The sequence below is a fragment of the Sebastes fasciatus genome, chromosome 14, assembly GCF_043250625.1.
Source record: "Sebastes fasciatus isolate fSebFas1 chromosome 14, fSebFas1.pri, whole genome shotgun sequence".
In the NCBI taxonomy this organism is placed as follows: domain Eukaryota; kingdom Metazoa; phylum Chordata; class Actinopteri; order Perciformes; family Sebastidae; genus Sebastes; species Sebastes fasciatus.
The window spans coordinates 1,138,949-1,166,488 of record NC_133808.1 but is presented as its reverse complement, the minus strand read 5'-3'; the positions used below and the strand labels follow the sequence as shown (position 1 = coordinate 1,166,488).

At 38.5% G+C, this 27,540-nt stretch overlaps 1 protein-coding gene across 3 annotated transcripts in view; it reads left to right on the top strand.

Annotated features, from left to right (window-relative positions):
- The window catches only part of col18a1a (collagen type XVIII alpha 1 chain a), a 65,538-nt gene extending 51,808 nt beyond the window's left edge, over positions 1–13,730 (top strand). For all 3 annotated transcript variants that reach the window (XM_074658069.1, XM_074658068.1, XM_074658070.1), the window contains 19 exons: positions 733–768; positions 2,467–2,526; positions 2,637–2,714; positions 2,872–2,907; positions 3,044–3,097; positions 3,286–3,357; positions 6,428–6,502; positions 6,803–6,833; positions 7,211–7,264; positions 7,399–7,433; positions 7,521–7,652; positions 7,840–7,999; positions 8,187–8,251; positions 8,507–8,635; positions 9,012–9,044; positions 9,145–9,465; positions 10,676–10,873; positions 11,932–12,047; positions 12,352–13,730. In XM_074658069.1, the coding sequence (XP_074514170.1) occupies positions 733–768; positions 2,467–2,526; positions 2,637–2,714; positions 2,872–2,907; positions 3,044–3,097; positions 3,286–3,357; positions 6,428–6,502; positions 6,803–6,833; positions 7,211–7,264; positions 7,399–7,433; positions 7,521–7,652; positions 7,840–7,999; positions 8,187–8,251; positions 8,507–8,635; positions 9,012–9,044; positions 9,145–9,465; positions 10,676–10,873; positions 11,932–12,047; positions 12,352–12,565 (1,899 nt within the window). In that variant the 3' untranslated portion in view covers positions 12,566–13,730. The remainder of the gene's footprint in view (positions 1–732; positions 769–2,466; positions 2,527–2,636; positions 2,715–2,871; positions 2,908–3,043; positions 3,098–3,285; positions 3,358–6,427; positions 6,503–6,802; positions 6,834–7,210; positions 7,265–7,398; positions 7,434–7,520; positions 7,653–7,839; positions 8,000–8,186; positions 8,252–8,506; positions 8,636–9,011; positions 9,045–9,144; positions 9,466–10,675; positions 10,874–11,931; positions 12,048–12,351) is intronic.
- The last annotated feature ends 13,810 nt before the right edge of the window (positions 13,731–27,540 follow it).

Sequence of the window (27,540 nt, the reverse complement as noted above, 5' to 3'; positions counted from 1 at the left end):
GTTGAAGTTTAAGACTGTGATAACACGTTATTAGAAAGACTACACACCCAAAAGTCACGTAAGTGACGTCTCTCTCGCTGAAGCTATGATTATTGTGTGTTTCGTACTGGTTGTACCAACACCAGCATCGGGTCTTTGCTTTACCAGCTGATAAAAAGAGCAGGAGTCTCTGGATAAAACACATCAGGTCAGATAACGTTTCATTTGTGCGTGGGTCATAGCTAAGGTAGCTAGCTAGCTAGTGTTGGTGACGTATGTAGTGCGAGACGAGAGATGTAGTTCACTGAGCGGTTTTACACAAAACTAAATGATATTTCGACAAACTGAGACTTTCTTGACTTGCAAAATGATCTTTTAAATTGACAAACATTATCTGTGTGATTCATGGAGCAATTCAAAGAGGATCAGAAAAATATTTGTCTCTATTAGAACAAAGGATTGTTATCACCGTCTGACCTTTATCAAATATAACCACAAAACAGCAAAACATCTGTTTCCATTTCAATATATTACATTATTAGGCAGCTGTATTTATCTACACTGAGTGAAAGCTGCACTTAATTCACAGTTTACATTTTAGAATGAGTCAGACCAATCAGGGCCAGAATAAGTTTTGTGTGGATTTGCTTCCACATTTGTGTTATTTGTAAAATTAGTAAAAACAAATGCATGATAGTCAGTTAGCAAAACACCGAAGAACAATCTAATGAAGTCTTATGTTTTCCTGTACAGGGAGGACCTGGTTTACCTGGTCAAGCTGGATTCCCTGTAAGTCTCCCTGTGTTACATAATTAATGTACCATGTCCTTATTATCACCATAAATACTGTATGTAGTGTATTTACTTCACATTAATGGTCTTAGTGCCTTCCCTTTGTCTTGGTCTCTTGTGTGTTTTGAACCTGTTGTTAATCTACATTTATTATTTTTTTCATTATTATTATTGTAAACAAATCCCATGAAAAGACCCAAACCAACAATGTGTTAATCTGCCCCTCCGTATTTTCCAACTTCCCCACTCTGTCTGGAGCAGTCAGCCTTAAGACTCTCTACTAAGAAGCAAATCTTTTTCTGATCTATTCTCACTGGTTGGAAATGGGCAGTGTTCAGTAAAAAAAAAGTGATGACATGTATTTTAGTGCACCAATCATGATTTAACATTTCAATCAAAACGGGATGACAGTTGTTGGCGTGTTTGCTTATGTTGCCAGTCCATTGTTTGCAGTTGATGAAGTAGATTAAGTAATGCATATTTAATGCAATGGAAAAATACTTAAACGGATAGTTTGGGTGATTGAAGTGGTGTTTATGAGGTACTTATCCATAGTCAGTTTATTACCTATAGTAGATGACAGTCTGCACACCCCATCTTGGGAGAAGCAGACAGGAGTACTGACACCAAACCAAAGCAATGTACTGCTGTGGAGGGGGCCGGCAGCAAAACAGATTTTAGACATCTAAAAGAAAGGCCCACCTAAAAAATGGATATCCATTTAAGTGTATGCTATATTTAGAATATCTTCCGATGGCGAACTGAACTGAAAGTGAAACGTATCTATACTGGATTTGTCATCTGAGCCTTCTGGGTTTGGAGAGAGCAGAGATAAGTTTCACTTTCAGTTCAGTTTCCTGTCGGAAAGGAGAAGGAAAGGGCGGACTGACAGCAAGATAAATCAGCGAAAATATTCTAAATATAGCGTACACTTCAACAGATATCGATATTTTTTTAAGGTGGGCCATTCTTTTAGGTGGCTAAAATATGTTTTTCTGCTGGGCCCCGTCCACAGCACTGTATTGCTTTGCTCTGGTGTCGGTGCTCCTGTCTGTTTCTCCAAACTGGGGGCGTGCCGACCGTCATCTACTGTAGGTAACACACTGACTATGGATAAGTACCTCACACATACAACCCCACTTCAAAACACTTGAACTATCCCTTTACGATTTGAAACCACGTTTAACAGGCTTTAAGTAAAATAACATCTTGAAAGTAATATCATTGAACAGTGGGGCACTGTAGTTTTAAGAAAACTGACTGTCTTTAATCCAACTCTATCAGGTCTTCATTGCTTTTACTTTGGACCATGGTAACTTGAGCAATGACCTGGAAGCAAACTGCTGCAGGCAAAAAGACGAGACTGTTTTACACTCAGGTCAATTCTGGCTCCAATTCTTTCAAATTCCCACAATGCCTCCAGATCATTTTAACAATGACGTTTGACTTCCACAAAAGTAAGCAAGCATCAAATGCTTCTCTAGACTAGAGTTAGCAGATAGCATATTGGCACCGCATCTACTCAAAGAAGCCCACAACATGTCATCCATTAATTTCTACACTCAATATCTAAACAGTGGTCCACTCAGCAATTCACAAGCTGCACTGTCAGACAGAGACTAATGGAATGACTGCCAAATGACTGTTACTTTGACCTCTTGTAAGTTGAGAGATCCTATTATCTTTATCCTGCAGGGTCCTATTGGACCAAAGGGCGACAGAGGAGACCCTGGTCTTCCAGGCTACGGAGGGAAGGTAAAGTTTGGGTTATTTGTCTGTTCAACTATTAATTGATCCATTTTTCATCATTGAGACACTGCTGTAATTGAGTCTGTGTTGTCTCGTTGCTGCTGTTCTATGTCTAGGGTGAGAAAGGTGAACCAGGCTTAATAATCGGACCTGATGGAAATCTTCTGCACATGGAAGGGCTTACAGGACCGAAGGTGAGTCATTTACTGTATATCTGTTTTGTCTCTGTCATACCAACACATACACACACCGCTCCTCTATAGTATAGGATATGTTGCTGCTTTGTGTTGGCTGCGTTACCGTGGTACATTTGTTATTGAAACTAATCTGGTTCCTTTGCCATGCCTGAAGGGGGACAGAGGATCACCTGGACCTGTCGGACCCTCTGTAAGTGTTTGGACATTCCTGTCTAAGATATCTACATTAATGCAACTGAACAGATTTAGTCTAAAAATGTATATTTTGTTTACTTCATTCTCCAGTCAGCTCACATTGTCTTTCATTTCATGATTTTTTGTCGTAGGGCCAGTATGGGCCTGCTGGATTAAAGGGTGAATTTGGAATGCCTGGAAGACCTGTAAGTACTTCCTAGGTGTCTTACTTTGGTATATTTTCATATAAATATGTTATACTATTCTGTGTTTATACTAAGTACCACATATTAATTGTATGGGTCTATTGTGTATAGCTGTAGTTACATTTGAATCCTACTGTTTCTGTTTTTCCGAGTGTAGGAGATATTAATGGATGACTTTCTCCCCTCAGGGCCGCCCTGGTGTAAACGGGTACAAGGGTGAGAAAGGAGAGGCAACAGTTGGTTCTGGCTATAGCTACCCAGTAAGTGTTCATATTATTAACAGTGCTTAGATTTGACAGCAGCAGAAGTTAATACAGACAGTTTGACATCATCTTGTTTACTCTCCAACCCCCAAGCCATGCCAGAGTGTCACAAAAGACACTAAATGTGATTTGTCTGGCTTCTATTTAAAATAGTTGTGGTGTACAGGTGACACATGGCATGAACTATACATAATCAGTGAAAAGGAAGAGTCTTGCATTGAGCATCAACAACTGACTGGCTAGCTTTTTAGTTAACTAGTGCCAGTGCCGTAGTCGGAAATGACGAAGAAACAACAGAACTGGAAAATCCTCCTGTTTCCCTGAAGTCACCGATGTGGCATCATTTTGCTTTCCCTGTGGGTTATATAGAAACAGAAAAACTACAGTTTTGTAGGCTATGCTACACGTGGGTAGCCTAAACGCTACCCTTGAAAGTGTAAATGGCAGTTTGTCAGGGCATAAAACCAATGATCTGTTGATCTTTATCCACACTTGATAGTCTAACAATGGCATAGCCGTCAGTGCTGAAAAAAAGTTGAATCGTGGATTTGGAGAATCCTGACATCCCTACTAGCTAGTTATGTTTTGTACACATTATTTACCTTTGGACAAGTTCCTGCGTACAACCAATAACATGAGTGTTGGGTTTCAAAAACACAACCCCTGTTTAAGTAGGGACCGAGCACCGACAACGTCGGGCCGCGGAGGACCCTATTGAAACTGTAGGAATTCTTCTTTTTCTTTTCTCCCAAATAAATCGCTTTTTTGACAACCTTAACATGCTCAAAGAGTTGTTCAACTTGGCAGGCTTATCAGACGCGTTGAAAAATGTTTATATTTTAAGGGTCTCGGGCTCGGGTTTTCCAAACGGCTCACTAGTGCCCCTTAGAAAGTTGGAAAAATTGAGCCCCTCGCTCCGGTTTCACCTACATGTATGAAATTTTCCTGTGGGACGCACAAAATAGCTTCTTGGAGGTATGCTCAAACTTAACAGGAAGTCAGACATTTTGAATTAATATGCGATTCTTGCCAATTTTTAGCGCTTTATAGGCCGTGTACTTTAACGAACTCCTCGTACAGATTTAATCAGATCGACTTGAAATTTGTTCAGAACCATCTTAGGACCTTCAGGATGAAAATTTATTCAAACGGTGAGTTTTTACTGAACGACCTGACCGTGGCGTGGCGGCCATTTTTAACCAATCGCCATGAAACAGGAAGTTGTTGTAACTCAACTGTACATAGTCCAATCTGCCCCAAATCTCTCAGGCATGATAAGGTTCCAGTCCTGAGGACATGTACATGTCCATATTGAGTCACACTCATAGCGCCCCTTACTGGCAACAGGAAATTACATGTTTTCTATTTTATTGTACTCCTCCTAGCAGGTTTACTATATCCACCTCAGATTTGGTCAGAAAAGCCTTAAGACCTTGATGATGCATTATTGTGAAGACTGTGAGTTTTCGTTGAACGGCGTTACTGTGGCATGGCGGCCATTTGGCGTGATTCGCCTTGAAACAGGAAGTTGTTGTAACTTCGGCATACTTTGTCAAATCTGCTCCAAATTTCTCAGCCATGATGGCGGTCCAGACCTGAGGTCATTTTCATGTCGATATAGATTCATAGCCTCGCCCCAAGATGTTAGCCACGCCCCCTTTCATAACTCATGAACCGTTCGTCATAGACTCTTGTGGGAGGTGTCATTGCACTCAGCAGAGAGTTCCTGTTTCATTGGTGAAGGTTATCACCGCCCCCTACACATTAGCCACGCCCCTTTCGTAATTCATAAAACCGTTTGTTGTAGAGTTTTGTGGCAGGCGTCATCGGACTCATCAGAGTTCCGGTTTCATTGTGCCTGGCACCGTCAATCGGCGTCCCACCAGTAACCCCGACGCGTGGGAAGGTGCGAGGGCCCGTTCATCGCTGCTTGCAGCTTTGATTTATGATTGAATTTTTTGTCAGAACTGCTGTTACCTTGTGCCAGTGTGATAATTGGTTAAAATATTTAATCACGATTAATCGCCAATGAATCGCAAATTAATCGCATATTTTTATCTGTTCAAAATGTACCTTATTTGTCAAGTATTTAATACTCTTATCAACATGGGAGTGGGCAAATATGCTGCTTTATATAAAAGTATGTATATATTTATTATTGGAAATCAATTCAAAAGACAAAACAATAACAAATATTGTTCAGAAACAAATAAATATATATATCAAAATTTTCTGAATTGTTATTTATTATTAAAATAATAAATCGTACAACATCAACTTGGTTAAAAAGTCTGTGTAAAGTGTAAACCTTTTTAATGCAGAAACAAATTGGTCAAAACTTGACCAGGAATTAAAATTCTTGTATATAATGTATATTTTATATAAACACAGATCTGAATTGATTAGATTGGCCCCATTGTCACTGATATCGGATCCAGCTATTTGAGTCAGTATTGGCCCGATATACGATCCAGTATCAGTATCGGAGACTCCCTATCCCAAACTTCATGTGATTATCATAAAGCGGACATGTCTGTAAAGTGGAGACTCGTTGGTACCCATAGAACCCATTTACATTCACATATCTGGAGGTCAGAGGTCAAGGGACCCCTTTTTGAAAATGGCAATGGCCAATTTAGTGCAAGTTTGGATTGTTATTTAGCCTCCTTCTAGCTTTAAAAATGATCCCGCTACAACCTAAAAATCACAAGTTGCGATAAAGAAATTAGTGGCATTGAGCTGAATTTGCGTTAACATGTTATCGTGGCGTTAACTATGACAGCCCTAGTTGATAGACAATGTTGATTGACATGTATGTAGACACACCATTCCTGAGTGAGCTTTGGTAATCTTAATCAATGCTGTTCATTTCTCAGACTTGTCAGTGTTTGCTGGGAGAATGCCCTAACATCAAACACATACAGTATCAATGCTAGCAATCATTGTGTCGCAGTATCGTCAAAAATCTAAAAATACTGTCTGTCTAAGTTATTGATGGTATATCAGTAATCATTCTGTATGTACACTCCTAACAGTAAGAAAGAATGAATAACTTTGTTTTCATCAGGGAGTCCCTGGCCAACCAGGACCACCCGGACCACCTGGACCCCCTGGGCCAGCCATTCCCTTAGATCGCTTCAATGTGAGTACACAAGATCCAAAACCTCGTACAGTACCTTGAAATGAACTGTGGACATTCATATGTCCCAGCTAGTTTAACACAAAGTGAATGTCTCTCATGTACAGTCTGGGGGCTGAGAGCTAAACCATATCATATTCTATCCATATCCAGTCAATATCTGGTGCTTCTGTTCCGTTGTTTAAGCCTTGTTGTCTGGTGAAACTACTGAGTCAGTTGCATGATTTAGCGTAATCTTTCCCTCTGTTGTTGATGGTGCTGTGGATTTTGTTCATCAAGCATCTTTTCTTTCTGTGTTCATAGCGCTATGATGAACCTTCAAGGAATTACCCAGGTATGACCTCCATCACACACCGTTTGTTGTTTTAGCACCAATACATAATACTGTACGATAGAGAGGGATCAAAATGGAGAAGTTAAGTAACAGTGCAAGTCAAGGAAGAGAGATTTAGAAACGGTTTAAAGTGTCTGCAGAGATAAACAGTTCTATCTTAGTTTCAGTCTGATCCAACTGCCTCAGCCTGAAGGGGATATACTGTACACTCTATTGTCAAGAGATTAAGCTGTCAAGTCTGATTAGATTTGAAGAATGAATTGATAAAACACAGAAGACATCACTGTCTTCTGTGTTTTATGACACAGTTTTGCATGTCAAATACACCTGTGGGGTATTGTGTACTGACCAATATTAAAAATGATATTTTGTTGAAGCATCGAAAGGGGAAAAAGGAGAGCATGGTGACCGAGGACTTCCAGGAATTCCAGGTAAATCCTAGTTTGCATTAAATACACATACTGTGCCATTATTATATACTTATCCACAGCACTGAAGGACTGCGTTGAAGTGAATTATTAGTTCTTAATCACTAAAACACCTTTGTTTTTTGTTTTTTTTCCAGGAACAGCCTCTAATTTTGATATTTACACATTCAAGGTAATCTATCTTATCGCCACACCAGCACTCCGTTTCATTAGAATGCTGAATGTACTGTACTTCATAATGCTAACCTGTTTCTAACAGAATGAACTGAAGGGAGAGCGTGGAGGCCTAGGTGTGAAGGGAGAAAAGGGAGATTCTGGTGGTGGATATTATGACCCACGTTTTGGAGGAGTACAAGGCCAACCAGGGCCTCCTGGAAAACCAGGCCTACAGGTGAGTTCAGAGAGTCTGTCGTAGTATATTTACAGGTATTAACGACACATTTTGTTAGAAGATTTGTGGTTTGACCTGTATAGTAAGCACGTGCCCCGTTGTTACACATAATAGTGGTTTGTCATGACCTAGATCATAGACATTTTAAAACTGTGTTCCAGTATTGCATTTTTCTCTTTCATTTTAGGGTCCAAAGGGAGAACACGTATTGGGCCCTCCTGGACCCCAGGGGCCACCAGGAACACCTGGGATTGGTTACGATGGGCGTCCAGGTCCTCCAGGACAACCTGGACCTCCAGGACCCCAAGGATCTCCCTCGCATCCTGGAGCATATAGGCCCAATCACTGTAAGTGACTTTTTCTATGTTTAAATATTCTGGATATTTCTAAACTATACAATCCTACAACTAGTGTGGCGGTAACCTCGAGCTACTGTCTGACTCTGCACTTGACTTGTTAGATACTGGAGACAAACTCCCCTTGAGCTCTTCATAAGTCAAATCCTCAACAAGCTTTTTTTGTTTTCATTTGAAGCCGTCAGTGTTCCTGGACCTCCTGGTCCACCTGGTGCACCCGGAAGTCCTGGTCACTCCTCTGGGGTAAGTGCCATCACTGCATTCTAATATCATCCAACTGATTGGTTGTTGACATGATTGTTAGGCTGGCATTGGTAATAAGTTGTAATGATCAGTCTGCGTGTTGCCCACTGATCATATTGTGTCTAAAATACATTTGCTTGATAAAATGTTCAGGGCTGATCAGATCTTTTCATTTTAATTTATTGGCAGCCATTTATTAGTTATTCAATTTATGTTCAACAAAAGATAGACACCATGTGTATTTGTTTTCCACAGGTTACTGTTTTGAGGTCATATGACACAATGGTAGCTACTGCCAGACACCAGGCAGAGGGCAGCCTCATCTACATCATTGACAAAGCAGACCTCTATTTGAGAGTACGCGATGGACTGCGGCAAGTCATGGTACAGTCATCTACTTTTCACCCAAGAATAGGTCCTCTTTAAGAGCACTAAATGCTGCATGTGTTTGGATTTTCTGTGTATAGTTGACTAAATAACTAAAGTTATTTCATATAACTTACATTTTAATGATGCTTAATACTCAAAATGTGCTGCTACTGTTTAACGTCTTATTGTTGCTAATAACTGTAAAACTCATATGAGAATGTTTGTTAAAGTTATGTGTTTGTGTTAAAAAAAAAAAGTGGTTTGATTCAGTGTTAATATAGAGACAATATACACTTCCTACATTAATATGTAATACAATTCAGGTCCGCTGATTCATTCACTGTGAGGTGAGATGTCAGTGTTCACTAAACAGCTCTTGTTCTCTTCTCAGCTTGGAGACTACAATCCCTTCTTCAGAGATCTGGTAAGTTCCACAGAACAAAACTACAATAACCATATCTTGCCTTTTTCATTCACCCACTCCTTTTTCAAATTGTTTTAATCTCTCTAATTTTCATTTAAAGAAGAACGAGGTGGCAGAGGTCCAGCCTTCACCTGTGATCCTGTACCCCCAGTCCCAGGACCAGTCCAACAACAACGGAGCTGGCCATTACTCCCAGGGTGGTTCTGCCATACGACCCATTGAGCCCCCACCACACCCACCCATAGACCCCAGATACCCCCCACAGTATGATCCCAGATTCCCAGACCCGAGACACACCGGTCAAACAGATGGAAGATTAGCCACCCAACACACAGAGAACAGATACCCTGTAACTCCGCAGCGCCGCCCCAGCCCACCTGTACTGCAGCCTGCTGGCCATGGGGACCCATCAGCATCAGGGGTGAGTAAAGTTCAACCAGGAGAGCTCCTGAATCCAAATGTCAATTAGTTCATTATGGAGGGTATCAGGTAAGGGATCATGTACAGCGAGCCGGTCATTGTTGTGAAATTAACCCCGACAGGGCGATGCAGTTTGCGCGGGGTGGTCTTGCATCGGCCTTTTTATTTCACAACAATGACCGGCTCGCTGTACATTATCCCGCTTATTACACGGATACTTACTGAAGAAATCAATTATTTGACAAAAAAAATAAGAAATGGCCCAACCTGCTTTTGATTTCGAAGATTGAAATCGGAAACTAATTTTGTTCGATTTCCAATTCAGGATCGAAATCATGACACCAATAATACCAAGTGAAATGTCAGGAAGTTATGAAAAAATAGATAACGCCCAAGCCTAGTATTCAGGCTTGAATTGATTAACCGTCAACATATTTCAATTATTTTGCTTCAAATTTTGCTCTGACCTCTTCTGTAAGTATATACTTCATTATCTCAATGAAATGTACTGAAACAAATGTAGATGTGACACACAAAGGCAATTTATTATTTTGGCCGGTACATATATACTGGAAAAACAAAGTTTGGAAACTTGTGTTTGGTGGATTATTTCTCTGTTGTTATAATGCTAACTGGCATTGGCAGAGCATTTTGGCAAATGTTTCTTGGCCACATAATCAGCTGTGCTGCTCATCCCACAAATGCATGATCCTTACAAGTTGGACATCATTGTGAAGGTAAATAAACAGGCTTTCCATCCATCCATCCATCCATCCATCCATCCATCTGCAACCGCTTATCCCGTTAGGGGTCGCGGGGGGGCTGGAGCCGATCCCAGCCGACATTGGGCGAAGGCAGGGTACACCCTGGACAGGTCGCCAGTCCATCTAAACAGGCTTTCCAACCATGTAAAATACAATGCCCATTACCATTGTAACAACAGAAAAATACAGGTTTCCAAACTTTTTTCCCCAGTTTATTTATATATATATATAGTATATACATATAGTACTTTCTCAAGACAGAAAATCGCAGGGGCAGAATTAAAAAATATAAGGTTGCAATATTTTATCTGATAGCAACATCCATTTCAAACTTATTTTGGATAATGTGCTAAACTTAGTATATTAAAATAATTGACCTTATAGCAATGTGTAACAAGAGCAGGTCATACAGAGGCAGCTAACCGACACCTGTATCTTCCTCATCAGCTACATCTCATTGCCTTGAACGCCCCTCAAACTGGTAACATGCGAGGAATTCGAGGGGCAGACTTCCTGTGCTTCCAGCAGGCCCGGGCGGTAGGCCTGAAGGGAACCTTCAGAGCTTTCCTGTCCTCCAAGCTTCAAGACCTCTACACCATCGTCCGCAGGTCGGACAGGGAGACCTCCCCCATCGTCAACCTCAAGGTGAGCTACAGCTGGGGAAGTGGCAATATTGTTAACGCCTTTCTGTTTATACTACATTGGCTTTCGGCCTAGGCTGAACCCTCACAGATAAGGACAGACTTTGTGTTTTACATCACATAGATCAATATATCAGTCATTGTCAGGAATTATTTATTACAGATTTTCCAGCAACCCAAAAATCAAAGAATAAAGACATTGCCTTCACAGATTAGTGGTATTTTCTTTTTAATTTTTAAGGGACATGTAATGTTTTATATTTCTGGTAAATATATTTCATCAATCTTATTTCCATAGATGTATTTTGTATATACAGTTCCCTTTGTTAACACCTTATTTTGAAAACCAGACGTAGTCCCACATGTCTACTTCCTCTAACTTCTCCAAGGTGGTCTCTAGCTCTCCCGTCAGCTCCGTTCTCTTTATCCATCCATGGTCAGCTCCATCGGGGCCGTTTGAATGCAGAGAACAGAAATGTCAGTATATGGGTGCTCTGAGCTCGACCGCACGTTACCGCGATACGATAACGTTTCCTGTCCGTGACAGAGTTAGCATGCAGCTTTAGCTCTGCTTTGTCTAGGTCTGCTTTACCTGCAATGTGTGAAACCCAAAGTGTTTCCATCCTTTACTGGATGTGTAGTGTTTACCACGCTGGATTTGTGAGGGTGAAGGTCGTATCCATGGAGACCCTCCGCTGTTTTGTACTTCCTCGTTGCGGGCAGCAGCGGTTTGTTTTGGTTGAAGGATACGGAACAGATATGACGTCACGTTACTCAGACTACAACAATAAAAGCACTAACTTCCTTCTACCTCTGCATAGACTCAAATGAGAAAAAAATATTGATTCTTGCATTAAAAAAATCAATTTCAGAATTGTAAAAAAAAAAATTGCGATACATAGGTGAATCGATTTTTTTTCCCACCCCTAGTGTTAATGGCTGCGGTCTACTACTGTGTTTTAACTGTCTAAACTAAACTTATTCTTTGTATCTTGCTGCTTTATGAAGAAGACATTACGGAGGAGAAATGAAATATAAGGCATTATATTCTCTTCCTTGCAGGATCAAGTGTTGTTCAGCAGTTGGGAGTCCGTCTTCAGTGACACAGCAAGCAAAATGAGGGAGAATGTACCAATCTATTCCTTCGATGGTAGAGACATCGTCAGGGACAGCGCATGGTGAGTCTTTGTTCATTTTGTTTTTACAATAATCTTACATTTAATAGAGCATCCTGTGCACTAACATGTAGCTGTTAGTGTAGTAGTAGTAGTAGTAGTAGTAGTAGTAGTACTAGTAGTACTAGTAGTAGTAGTAGTAGTAGTAGTACTAGTAGTAGTAGTAGTAGTAGTACTACTAGTAGTAGTAGTAGCCTTTGCAGTTATATTTTGTAGGGTATAATTTGTTGGTGTTCTATCTGTGGGCACATACTGTATACTGTATATCTATTCTGACCTATATCTACCTGTTTTTGCTTTCCTCCAGGCCAGAGAAAATGGTCTGGCATGGATCAAGCAACAAAGGCCACCGGCAAACAGACCACTACTGTGAAACATGGCGGGCGGGCGACCAGGCTGTGACTGGCCTGGCATCATCACTACAGAGCGGCCACCTCCTGCAGCAAACCTCCAGTAGTTGCTCCGGCTCCTACGTCGTCCTCTGCATTGAGAACGCCTTCACATCACACTCCAAAAAATAAATCACATCCATCCGCCTTTTCTTTTTTGTTTGTTCTGGGCCTTAGTTAAACACCGTTTGAATTTCCAGAGAACACGCCTGGTGAACATGTGGCGTCCAATGAACTGGCCCTGTGGCTCTTTGCCTGACAGAGACGCTTTGCATTGTCTGCTCCTCCCCTCCATAAACGCCAAAGAGATGGGTCGAACAGAGGGGGTGTTGGTCCTTTTTCTCGGGGGCATTGACACATATTTTTCTCCGATGGGCGGAACGAGAGCGGAGAAGCTAAATGTGTTCTCAAATTGTATCCATTTTTTAAATATTCTGTATATTACATGTTTGTTGTTTGTGTTTTTTTTTTTTTTTTTTGACGATATCAATGTTTTACCTTTTGAACCGTTTATAAAAATGCTATATCCATCCTGTTATTTTTAATTTTTATTTTAGGTATTGATCATTTCCACATTTTTTCCAATTTCATTTTAGAATTGTGGGTTATGACGGGGAACAGCAAACGTTTAAAGACTATTTTTAAGAAGATAATAGATATTTATTTTTAAATGAAGTTATGTAAGGAAAAATAAATGATTTGGAAAAATAAAAAATGCTAAATACCCTCCTTTATATTCTACACAGCACAGAACATTTAATTCTTTTCAAAAAATCTCCTGATCAGAAACTGTGCCTTATTACACAATCGGGATTGCTTTACAAAATAACCTTGTGTAGTGAACCACTCCTTTTGTATGCATTATTCTGCAAATATGTAAATGTTACAGCGGCTTTGGCTCACTTCACACTAAATTTAAATGACCTTGTTGGACACAGACACTACTGCAATGAATAATCCCACATCCAGAGGGCAAGATTCATTCTAGCTGAAATTGAGCCTTTTGAATCTAAAATGATTATTTTACCACTTTATAAAAACCATCAGTGAGTAAGCTGGAAATGATTAGTTTGCTGCCAATCTTTGTTGGAGTGATTGCTGTCACACATGTTAGGGACAGAAAAACCAGTATGTTAAGGACAGAGCAGTTTTTGCAGTAGCCTTATTTAAATTTCAGAGACTAACCTGGCCTTAGTGCTGCCGATGTCTTGACTGAACCTGTGGATATCCATTTTTATAACAAATTGTGCTGTACTGTTTCTCCCGGGCACTGAATAAAAGTCTTTTTCAACTACAACAATAATGAGATGTCCTGTGTCGAAAAAAGTCATAAAGAGTCATAGTATATGTCGAAAAAAAGTCAAAAAAAGTTATAATATAGAATATCATAAAATGTCATAAACGAGTCATAGTATAGAGTGTCATAAAATATCATAAAAAATAATAGTATACTGTCATAAAAGTTCATAAAAATGTCATAGTAAAGTATGTCATAAAAATTCATACAAAAGTCATACTATAGTATGTCATAAAAAAAATCACAGTACTATACTATGACATATTTGTCGCATTTCTATAGCTATGTCTTTTTTTATGACATTTTTATGACTCTTATACTATACTATACTAGGACATTTTCACAACATATTTTACTGTGATGTTTTCATGACATACCATACTATGACATTTCTATGGCATTTTATCCCAAACTTTACTATGGCATTTTTTGGAATGGTACTTTTATCTCATTCAATTTTTTATTTATTCATATTGTTAACTTATAAGTTGTAGCAAATGTGCATAGAGAATGAATGGATGGTATGGAAATGAGAATAACTTAAAAACTAAAAGAAATTCAAAAATTGCATAAAATCTTTAAAAGCGGTAACGGTATCCATTCTAGTGGAGCTTTGAGTGTCTAGTTTAAACATCGTAAGGGGAGATACATTTTGTAATGTTGAGCTCCATAGGGTTTAATGGAGTTAAAGTTCTATTTTTATATATCTCCAAAAGTATAAAAGTGATAAAAACTGTTTATTTTTGCATACTTTGTTACATATTAACAGAAAAAAAAGCATTTTACTCCTCACCTAATATATAGTTTTAATACATATTTTGATATTGCTTTTAGATGTAGGGTAGGTATCAGGGCACTATTAGTGCAAATTTGAACTAAACAGCAGATAAATGCTGTCCACTATAACCACCTGAATGTAAGAAACTCTTCTGGTGGGCATATTTTAACTACTAAATTAGGCCAACTCTGAATAATTCAAATTAATCTTCTTAATCAAATTTCATCCTGAAACGCCTCCTAACTTTAAAGAAGAGATTTAAGGGGATTTTATGAGCTATCGCCAATGACTGGTGACCTAATTCAGTTCACTTTTAAAATCCACTTTGCTTGTAGACCTATAGCAAATGTATTCATGATTTCCTGATAAATTCATTTAAAGAAATGTCAATCTTGACATGTTCTGCTTTACTCAGAGGTGGGAGGAAGTCACACATGTGCAAGTCTCAAGCAAGTCCCAATTTTATAAATACTATACTATGACTTTTTTCGACATACCATCTTATGACTTTTAAAAAAAATGTCCACATACTATAATATAACTTTTTTCGGTATATGACTGTTTATGACTTTTTTATGACTTTATGGACACACTATACTATGACTTATTTATGACTTTTTTACATACAATAATATGACTTTTTTTACATACTATACTTTCACTTTTTTATGACTTTCTTCGACATACTATACGATGACCTGTTTATGAATTTTTATTACATTCTGTACTGTGACTTTTTTATGACTTTTTTTTTTACACACTATACCATGACTTATTTATGACTATTTTTACATACTATACTACGACTTATTTATGACTTTTTTTTTTACACACTATACCATGACTTATTTATGACTATTTTTACATACTATACCATGACTTATTTATGACTTTTTTTTCAATAAACTGGCACATAACGTGTCATTTAATGAGATTTTTCTACATATTATAGTATGACTTTTTTCAACATACTTTACTATGACTTCTTTCAACATATTATACTATGACTTTTTAGTGACTTTTTTTAGTGACTTTTTTTAGTGACTTTTTTGACATACTATACTACGACCTTTTTTAAGACTTTTTATGACATGACTTAGACTGTTTGATGACTTTTTCTGAATGGCTATACTGTGACTTTTTATTTTTTATAATTTTTTTTATGACATACTATTCTATGACTATAACATCTTATGACATATTGTTATGACTTTTTTTTCATTTTTATGACATACTATACTATGACTTTTTACAGATCTACACAATTAATCGAAATTTTATCGAAATCACAATATTGCCTACATTCATTTCCAAATCACAAGAAAAGCAATATCTGTCGAAGGCAAAATGTGTGTCAAAATACCATTTTAAATGAAACATTGTGGTACTGCAGAGTTGTCCTGGCCTACACATCATATTCTACAGACTTAAGTAAAGATCTTTGTTTGGTAGAGATCCCCGCAAAATTATAATCATTTTAATACGTTTTTCAATGAAAATGAGAATAATGATGTAAAAATGATCATTCCCTGTAATATCGATAATCATATCAGTCAAAGTAATCGAAATTAGATATTTTTTTCTAAATTGTTCAGCCCTACTTTTTATGACTTTTTTTCATGCCATACTATACTATAACTTTTCTTTCATGAATTTTTGTGATAAACTGTAGTATGACTTTGACTTTTTCATGATGTACTATACTATGATTTTTTTAAAATTATTTTTCATGACCTACTATACTATGACTTTTTTATTACTTTGTTATGACATACTATACTATGGCATTTTTTATGACTATTTCCTTGCACTATTTATATTGTTTAGAACTTATATAACACTTAACTTGTATATAGATGTTTGTTTGTATTTCTTAGTTTATTTTTGGACTCTTACTTTTTATGACATACTATACTATGACTTATTTTTGATGACATACATACTATACTATACTAGAATAGAATAGAATAGAATAGAAAGCTCTATTGACATCGTATTAAATACAACGAGATTCACAGTATATTATGACCTTTTGATGACATTCTTTACTATGACTTTATTTTTATGACATACTATGACATACTTTTTATGACTTATCTTTTGGATTTTTCATGACATAGTATGACTTTTTGATGATATACTATACTATGACATTTTTATGACTTTTTTAAATGACACTACATTATAAAATTTTTTTGACGCACTATATTATTAATTTTAATGGCATACCATACTATGACTTTTCTATGACATTTTTATGACAAAATATATTATTATTTTGTTATGGCATACTATGCTAAGACATTTATTATGACATACTATACTATTACTTTTTATATGACATTTTTATGACATATATTATTTTTTATGGCATACTATGCAATGACATTCATTATGACGTTTTCGTGACATACTATACTATGACTTTTGTATGACTACTACAACAACAACTACTACAATGTTACTACAAGAGCTACTACTACAACAACTACTACTAGTAGTTGAATTGATGGGAATTGAGTTTATATCGTATTTTTTCCATGTGCTCCAGTTCTTGTCTACTCCAGGCCCTTAAAGTCCCTTTGTCTGGACAAAAAAAACAAGGCATTTACACCAACATTTACAAAATATATAAATAATAATAATATATAAATAAATATATACATTTATTTATAATCTATAATTAGTAGCACCTCTAAAGCTCACTTACTAACATGTTTTCTCTCAGTTGTTTAATTCATACAAAAAATGAAGCTAGTAAAGTTTTACAGGGAGTCTTTTCACCACGAGGTTGCCAGACAACCAGCTGGCAACCAAAGCAGCTAGAATGTGTTAATTAGTGAGCTTCAGAGGCCTCCAGCTTCATGCTAGTCAGCATCATTGGTAGTGTGGTGACTGCTAGCCATCTGGGGATTGAAACTCTCTTGGGTGGCAGGGGATGTTCTACGTGTTGAGTGTGTTTCAAGCACTAAGTGGGGAAAAAAATACACTAAAAGCTATGTTTACGTTTCATTTATGTTGTAATGCTACTGTTTTTTTGTGGAGAAGAAAAGAAGGCAGCTGGCAAGTAAAGCAAATAATAATTACTTCTGTATTGATTAGATATTTTTGCCTGATAGCACATGTACTATAGAACTATTGAGAATGTGTTCATGTTTTGAATGTGCACTTTGACAGGAATGAGTTATAGCATTTGCACAGCATGGTTTCTTATTTTAACACATGACAAAGATAGAGTAAGATAGACATTGAATATCAAATGGCAAAAACAGACAGCTGTTCGTTTGGGGTTGCAAACTCAAAAAAGTTTTTTCTGAAGACAAAAAGAAAGTATGGAGGGCAGCAGTGTGAGTTATTAAGTTTTAGTAAGTCTTAATGTAACAGGAAGCACATATATAAAAATAAACATATTCAATTGTCCAGAACAGTTTCCAGAACATACTGCTTAATAAGCAGTATTGTTTTCACAGAAAGCCCTAAAATAATCAAACTCACACATGCCATAGATACATTAGTTTGTAAAAATCTCTGGAAAAACAAATCAGAACACTGAATTTTCATCACACATGTCATCACAACTGTTTTTTGAGCTAAATGCTAACGCTAGCATGTTGATGTTAGGACCATGATGACAGGTTTAGTGGGCATGTTTACCATGTCCACCATGTTAGGTGTTAACATCTGCTGCTTAGCACTCAACAAAGTATCAGCTGAGGCTGATGGGAATGCCATTAGTTTTGTAGGTATTTGAACCAAAGTATTATTCATCCTGTGGGGGACATGAATGTCTGAGCCAAATTTAATTGCAATCTATCCAATAGTTGTTGGACATTTCACTGAGCAACCTTTATCGTGAGGGGGTCCAACACAAGGCAGACCTTGTGTTGGTGCTAAGGGAAAAGTCAAGAAATCACCAAAGTCAGTAGGATTCATCCTCTGGAAACCAGGAATGTTGGTACAATATTTTGCGCCAATCCACTGAGTAGATATTGAGATAGTATCTCACAGAATAAGTGAAAGCATTGACCTGCTGGTAGTGCGACAGGAAAAGTCAGGGGATCACAAGGATCAGAGGAGTTCATCCTGTCGGCACCATGTATATCTGTACCAAATTCCACGGCAATTCATCCAAAAGTTGGAAAACCTTCACCACAAAACAAAGATGTCAACCTGCTGGTTGCACTGGAGGAAAAGTCAGAGGATCACCAAAGCTCTGAAGATTAGGATCCATAAACGTTGGTAAACCAGCCAAACAGAGTGTCTGAAAGTGTGAGCATCTGCTCCACAGAAATAGGGGGCAGCCTTTCACCTCTACTAATCGGTCCATACAATCTAAATCTACATTCATCAGTAAGGGTTCTCCAATCGATCGGCCATCGATTGTTATCGGCCGACATTTGTTCCAAATTTTGGTGGTATAAAGGCCAATCAGACGATGCATTGATTCAGAATTGAAACGTTTTCAATACTCATTTGTGTGCATTCTCGCCTGCTCTTTTCGCTCTGAGAGCCTCACAGCTGGACACACACATGCGCGGCTGGCGCTGCGTAGCTACGTGGCCGGCTCGCCATCTGCAGCAGTAGTTTTGCCGTCTTTCTGATCAATTTTTTCCACGAGGCCTCCATCAGGCAAAATGTTGATATAGAATTTAAAAGTCAACGTTATGAATGAAGCTTCCGCCTATTCGGTACAGCCCCTCTGAAACCAAGCAGGTCTAACAACAACGGCGAGTAGTATGAGATACAGTCTGAAGTCATGGAGACCGCTGATGCCAAAAGGAAACAGAAATGTTGAGCGTTCATGATGATGCCATTCTTTATATAGGCTTGCCTGCCTATCAATTGTTTTTTAAGCTCAATAAACACAGAAAATCTTCCATTTGTCTGGGACGACTATGTTGTCGCGGGGATATAATTAGCATTCTTCCTGACAAGCGAGCATGACATGGTTGGTACCAATGGATTGCTTCTAGTTCCATATGATACCAGTATCTTCACTCTAACTTGACTCAAAACTCAGCCCGCAACAACCTCTGAGAGACAGAATAGTCGGAGGGTTAAGGGGTTTTAATCCAATACATAAACTCACCATGGAAGGCAGCTCTGCTTATTGGTTCTCTGGACTGACGGCAGACTGGAGCTAAAGTGACTCACTATCGCCTCTCGAGGAACAATGGTATTACAAGACAGGCCGGACCTTGCTGGTCGATATCTCTGCAACACAACACACTGGCGTGGCATAATGTCAGAACTGTTACTTCTTCACATTCTTTTGATAATCATAGTTCATTTTTTTTATGTTTTAAACTAAATTTCTGGCCAGATCTTACATGTTGCTCCTTTAAATACCCCCCAGCCAACCTCAAATAATGGATAGCAAACATATGTCTACAATATGATATATTTGAAATAAAAACATATATATGATTAGCAATCATTCAAAAAATGTGTCCCGAGTATATAAAGACAGATGAGGTTGAGGCACAGCAGCAAGACAGAAAGGTTGCCTCTGCCAAATATGTTATATCCTATAACAGAACACCTGAGAGTGCGTTATACCATGTCCAAAATATTTGATTGTATCTGATACTCGCCACTTTATAATGCATATTTCTTTGCACGACTAAGTGTAAGTAGACAAGTCTATTCAGTAGATAATCTTCATAGAGCTAGGGTTACAATTTGTGTAACCATGGTTTTAGTGTTTTCTGTGCTCAGTCTATTGATATTATTACTCACCATTTATTCTATCATATCTGTATTCAGTACAATCACGGAAAATACTGTCGTACAATTTATTTACCCTGACGAGATGCTCGGAGCTTGTAAACATGTAACTAATTCTGTATTAGTTTTCTAGACGTACTAAACAGGCCTGTACTTCAATACAGAGGACAGTGAACACTGTACAAACTTTGCTGGGGTCAGTTTCTTTCAAGTTTCACATTTCAATAAACTCATGCTGAATTTGGTATTAAATCTGTATTAAATGGGAGCCTGAAGGCATCATCTTTAGTGGCATGTCATTTGAGAATCAAGCGCAGCTGAATTTATCCATGCGCCCACCCTTAATAAAAAGCGTTCCCTAAAAATAATCAGTAAATACAGTCACTTCCCACTCAATTTCATCAAATCTGCCTCTTAAGCATCTCAACCTGCTGAGCAGCCTTACGAGAGCTGTAAGGCTTATATTAATTGACTTGGGGGGAGGGGGAGGGGGGCTCAGTCTCGCTGCAGTGTCCCTGGCTGAAAGAAAAATAGACTAGCATCATAACTCCTGTCCAATTGCTCAATGTCCATGGTTGAGTAAATCTTCAGGAAAAAAACACACTTACTGAGTGGCGTATTATCCATTAAGTCTTCTTGACTGACTGAGGTTAGAGTGGGTGGGGGGTGGTTGGGATGTAATAACCCGCAGCTGGCTTTGCTGCGACGTGCTATCACACTGGCTGCCCGAGGAAAGCTATATTTAGTGGGTGCTAAGTAATAACTAAGTACAGTGAAATGATCCAGCTACGGTAATGATACAACAAGGTGACAACCAGATATCGGGGGACTTAATTACATTCGGGGCGGAAGCGAAAAGCCACAGTTGTCAGATCTCTGGTCTGTGTTTATTCGACGCTGGTGACTCGCTGTCACATTAACCCAAATCTAACAATATCTTAACGCTGCAGTCGGCGTAGTTACAGAGCCACTTTAATTTGTGACCTTCTACTGTGTTTATCTGAAAGAAGAGCGAGCTTATTTTAGTGTAATACCGACCTCAGCATATACACAGGAAAAAACAGTGTATATAAAAATACTACTTGCTATAAATAATTAGTAAATATCTTCAATAGGGTTGATTGTCCATAGTTAATTGAGATTAATCACAAATTAATTGCACATTTGTTATCTGTTCAAAATGTACCTTAAACAAAGATTTGTCAAGTGTTTAATCCTCTTATCAACATGGGTATGGGCAAATTTGCTGCTTTATGCAAATGTGTATATTAATTATTAGTAATCAATTAACAACACAAAACAATGACAGATATTGTCCAGAAACCTGTTTAGCTGTAAAATGAGGAAGTTTGTGATCAGCTGAGGAAATACCAAGCACCGCCCCCCAGCCAGAACAAACGTTCTCATTTTACAGCTGAACTACAAGATGATTCTGAAAATATTTTAAACAAGAAATAGTCATTACAGTAACAAGATATGAATTCATATTTGATCAGCGCAGCCTAGTTTGACCATTTGATCGGAGTTTGCGAGTGATTGACAGCTGCCTCCGTTGAATGAACAGCCAATAGGAACGCTCTCTCTGAAATGACCTGTGATTGGTCAAAGTCTCCCTTCAGGCTAGATGTTCTAAAGCCTGAAAACAGAGCCATGAGGAGGAGCAGAAGTCTAGTTATCTCTCAGAACACTTGAATTATAATATGCTGAAAGGTTATTATGGAATTTTTGCCCAATGATGCTGCAACATTCTGCCTACTGCAGGTTTAACTTTGACAGCCCTAGTAGTTTTACCATTTTAATGCAATCTGCCTCTAACTAGACCAACATGTTTCCCCATCAAATTAAAGGGTAATAAGGAGGCCTAAAGCAACATTTGTGTAGCGTCTGAAGTACTTCAGGCCCACCGCGAGGCTTTCACATTTCACTGACATTTAGATAGATAATGAGTAACAATCTCCCAGTCTTTAAATCCCCTTGTGAATCTTATGGCATTTAAGTCTATTTTTTCCCTCCTGTCTTTAAATATTTGATGAGGAGGATGCTATCCAGAGTGGATATTCCTGGCATTGGCTTTGACCACTTCATTATACCTGCTCTCTCCTTTACACTGACCCAGGTACAGTATGTTGCTCCAATACATTTGAGAGGCATAATTCAAAGTCAAGGCTAAGCCACTTGCTGTCAAACAGGCTTCAGGGACAGAGGTGAAAAGATCAGGACTTACAACACAGTACTGATTTTCTATCACTGACTGCTGTTCCCGTAATTGATGAAATTATGTGCATCAATTATTTACTTAATTAATGCAATTGTGCATTTGGTTCAATGCATATTTTATGTATTTTTCTGGATGACAATGTCACTTAGCAGCACTGAGGAAAAATCATTCTTCAGCTCTTGCCAAAATTCGGAGCCAAAACGTAGCAGCTCCTTGGATATAAAGCTGTTTGTTACTTTTCATCGCCAGTATTTATCAGACTCTTTATGATAAACTACCAAATAACCACTAAAAACAAATATCTGTTGATCATTCTGCAGTTTTTTGCAGCTCTTTCTAGAAGCGACCTCCATGATGGTGTAATTCAGAATTCCCCCAGGTCAGGTCTACAGTACAGTGGCAGTTCACAGCTACCTCACCAACCTTCCACAGCTCACTGCCCATGGTCATCAGTGCAGCTGGTTACATATTCGGTGTGACATCTCCTTCCATCTTCTAATGAATTTTTTATGTCTCTTCCTCTCCCGCTCACACGCAGACGGGCTCGTATCAGCCCCGTTCTGTAAAACTATGCTACTGTAAATGACGGCGTTGCCTTTGGAATCTGTGACCCTGCTGTCCTGCTATGCTAGGGATCACTTTACTGCAGGTTTCTCACTGATTGGATTGTCCACAGACGTTGTAATGCGCAGTGTTGGCGCATTCGCAAGATTATTACAATCACTGGATTGTCAAGATACAAACTCGGGCATGCAAGGAAGGGGAAAATCATGTCAAACATAAATATCCATGAAATTATTTTTCTGACAAGGAATCATGAACGTATGTCTAATCTTAGACGTCATTATACCAGCAACAGTCCAGTAAGGGATATGTTTTCTCATGCATCCCCTGTCTGGCGATATCGATTTCACAAAAAGACAAACTTCTGGATTTTACTCTCCTCTAAACTGACAGTTAGATGACTTGTGCTGTGCATATCTCACCGTGTTATAATGCACTCAGGTATTGACAGCCTCATCGATTTTCAGGGCCCCTGCAAAAGATCATTGAAAGGGGAGTAATGTGATAATCTGCAGGCCCTAGACATGGTTTTACCTTGATGGAGAAATAACACATTTCTTCTGATCACCTTAGTTTTTATTTCTTCTAAACTCTTCACCCAGCTGATGAGGATTATGTAGTATGTAGGGCTGTCAATCGTATACAATTTTTAATCGCAATTGATCGCATGATTGTCCATAGTTAATCGTGATTAATCGCAAGCATTTTATATCTGTTCAAAATGTACTTTAAAGGGAGATTTCCCAAGTGTTTAATCCTCTTATCAACATGGGAGTGGGCAAATATGCTGCTTTATGCAAATGTATGTACATATTTATTATTGGAAATCAATTAACAACACAAAACAATGACAGATATTGTCCAGAAACCCTCACAGGTACTGCATTTAGCATAAAACAACATGCTCAAATCCTAACATGGCAAACTGCAGCCCAACAGACAACAACAGCTGTCAGTGTGTCAGTGTGCTGACTTGACTATGACTTGCCCCAAACTGCATGTGATTATCATAAAGTGGGCATGTCTGTAAAGGGGAGACTCGTGGGTACCCATAGAACACATTTACATTCACTGATCTGGAGGTCAGAGGTCAAGGGACCCCTTTGAGAATGGCCATGACAGTTTTTCCTCGCCAAAATTTAGCGCAAGTTTGGAGCGTTATTTAACCTCCTTCACGACAAGCTAGTATGACATGGTTGGTAATGATGGATTCCTTAATTTTTTTAGTTACATATGATTTCATATCTTCACTCCAACTTTAAAATTGAGCCAACTACAGCATAAAAATCGCAAGTTGCGTTAATGTTGAAATTGGTGGCGATTCTAGTCTGGCATTAGAAAAACAGACTTCATGGTAAGAGGTAATGTTGAGGATGTTTATATGATGTGGAAACCTTTCATACATTTTATGAATGGCTTGACTAGATCCTTGTGATCAGATAAGGATTGGTTCTACAACCGTCACTCTAGCTTGTAATTTGTATCATTACTGGAGCAGGATGGTTGTGAATAGGGAGATAGAATAGGATGATGACTGAACTGTACACAGATTTGTTTAATTGATTATATGTACATGTGTTTTTGTATGTGTATATACTGCGTGTGCGTATATGTGTATGCATGTATATATGTATACAGTATATATATGTATATATATATATATATATATTTACATATATATAAATAGATTTTTTTATTTTATTCTTTTTAATTAAATTTTTTTTTAATTAAATTTTTTTACTTGTGTATATTCTTTTTATTTATTTATCTATTTTTTGTATATAATATGTTTTTCCTGTATCTATACTGGCTTGTTTTATATTAATATTAGGTTTGTTAAGTTTCTTTGTACCGAGAATGTTATTATTGTTGACGTTTGTGAATGTTTGTTCTGTTGTTTCAAAATGAACAAAATAACAATAAATATACTATTGAAAAGAAATTGGTGGCGTTAAAATCAATTTGCGTTAACTTTGACAGCCCTAGTAGTATGTGCTGTATACAAATATTTTGACGGCTGAGTCACGTGGCGAAGGCTGTGTCGCGTGGCGGAGGCTGTGTCGCGTGGCGGAGGCTGTGTCGCGTGGCGGAGGCTGTATCGCGTGGCGGCTGCGTGATTGACGCGTCGGGTGTTCACACCAGCTGCATTTTAGCTGCGTTCCAGCTGCTGCAGCTGCTGCTGTCAGCCCTTTCTTTCTACATAGAGCTTGCCTTTCATAACGGCCATTTAATTTCATTATAAATATAATTTATATTCATTTTAGACAGAGAAAGGTTAAGAAACATGTGGTAATTTGTAAATAATAGTAATAATCCACAATTAAAACCCGGTACTATATTCATTCATTGAACTCTCTAAGTCACTGCATGTTCCACATCACTGTCCAGCACATATTTCAGAATAAAAGCCTTGTGTTAACAAATGAAGGGACTCTGTCCACAGAAAAAAACGCTGGAGGGCTTTTATTTTGAAATGAAAGTAGGAATTGTGTTGATTTAAAGGTCACCTATTATGCAAAATGCACTTTTCCATGTCTTTTAAACATCAATATCTGTCCCCAGTGTGTCTACAAGTCACCATAGTATCATAAAAGACCATCCTCTCTCTTTTTCTCCTGCTCCGTTTGTCCGGAAATGGGTGTAGAAAATCACTTTGCTTTTTTTCCTTCTCTTCTGACGTCATTAGAGAAATGCAAGCCATGTAAGGGTTTCCTGGTCGAACCAGAGCAGAACCTTCAGTAGCTGACCCCGCCCCACAGCGCGTCACTGTCTCTCCTCCTCAACCGAACTTGAGCAAAGTAGCTCCTACTGTTAGTCTGCAAGAACCAGCAGAACAGTCTTCATGTACTCCCATCATCTAAATATAACATGTTCTTTCACAAAGGCTTTATGTAATTACACTGTTTAAACAGATGATATTTATATATTATATATATTTGATGTCATGCATGTAGCAGAGTACAGGTAGTAAATAGTGACTTGTAAGCAACACAACACATTTCTGTTTCACAGTCAAACTTTATTTGAGTTGACAGATGACAATATTAATTATTCACAGCATTTGTAATCATCTCACCTAAAGTTATGTTAACATGGTACAGGAGAAAGTCTTCAGCTCTGGTAAACTATGATAAGCTAAGCTCCGGTGGTCTGTAGTCATGGTAACACAGAGACAGCTACTACTGTAAATAATATACCATTACTCTGATCTTCCATACATTTATCTTTTAGCAGAAATAATGAACTGACTACTGTTTCACATCTTCTATTTTCCACCCTGATGGTCGCTGTGTTTACACACCGTGTCATAGCGGTAGCATGTAGCTAACCCGTTAGCATGTAGCTACATGCTAACGGGTTAGCTCTGTATCTCCCATCTGCTCACAGCTGTCTGCTCTCCTCTGGGATGATTCTGTCGGTCATTTCTCACAGATGGATCTGTAAAGACAGACGTAAAGCAGAGTGTATGTTTACGGTTTACAGAGTTGATGCATAAGGTAAACACTGAGCTAACTAACAGAGCTATAAATAGCATTATTTACCTGAGAGAAACCGTCAGGAAAACCTGGAATCTGGACCGCAGATGTTCATCATTTGTCGCCGATTTCTGATCAGATTCCTCCGGTAACGTGCGCTGGGTGAAGTTTCTGGTTTATAAACTTTAAAGTGGTTTATAAACTTTATTCTAGCTCCTCTCTCTCCACTCCTCTCTCTCCAGAGCTTCTCCGGGAGGGAGGGGGAGATAGTGACGCTGTGTTGTTGAGGACGTTTGATTGACAGAAAACGCTGACCAATCAGAGCAGAGTGGGAGGAGACAGGCTGTGAATCAGGGGTTTTCAGACAGAGGCTGAATTAGGCTCTGAGGCAGGCAGACTCAGGCTGCAGTATGAGAAGAATAAAGGGTTTTTTGAACATTGCAGCATGTAAAAATGTTCTAGTGCAACATTAAAATACATCTATGAACCTGGAAATGAGCATAATATGAGACCTTTAAAAACAAGTCTTTACTTTCTTTCATCTCCGTAACATATTCTACAGATAGAGACAGACAGCCGCCACGCGCTCCTGACGTTCCTGATGTGGATGAGGCTTTAGTCCGAATGGAGCATTTTCTGATTAAGACACGTAGGATATGCCGATGTTATTCGGGTTCAAGGAGCATTCTTTCAACACATATACAGGGCATTCAGAATATGTGTCTCAGTTGCCTGTTTACGCCGTCGGAGTCTATTCTCGTGCACAGCTGTTAAAAGAATAGCTTGAAGAACACGGTTTTGCAAAACTTGCAGAAGGGCACACTACGGGAGCAACATGACTGCAGTTGCAATAAAGAGAGAGTTAAGTTATTTAAAGGCCACATATTGTTCAGACCTGCCATTAACATGCGTTTTGGGTGATCCGATCACAAGTGGACAGCTCTGAGTACGTCTGTTCACACCTGGCATTAGAATGCGTCTCCAGTGACCACTTGTGATCTGATCTCACTGCCCCGCTCTATATGCAAATAAACACATAGTAAACAC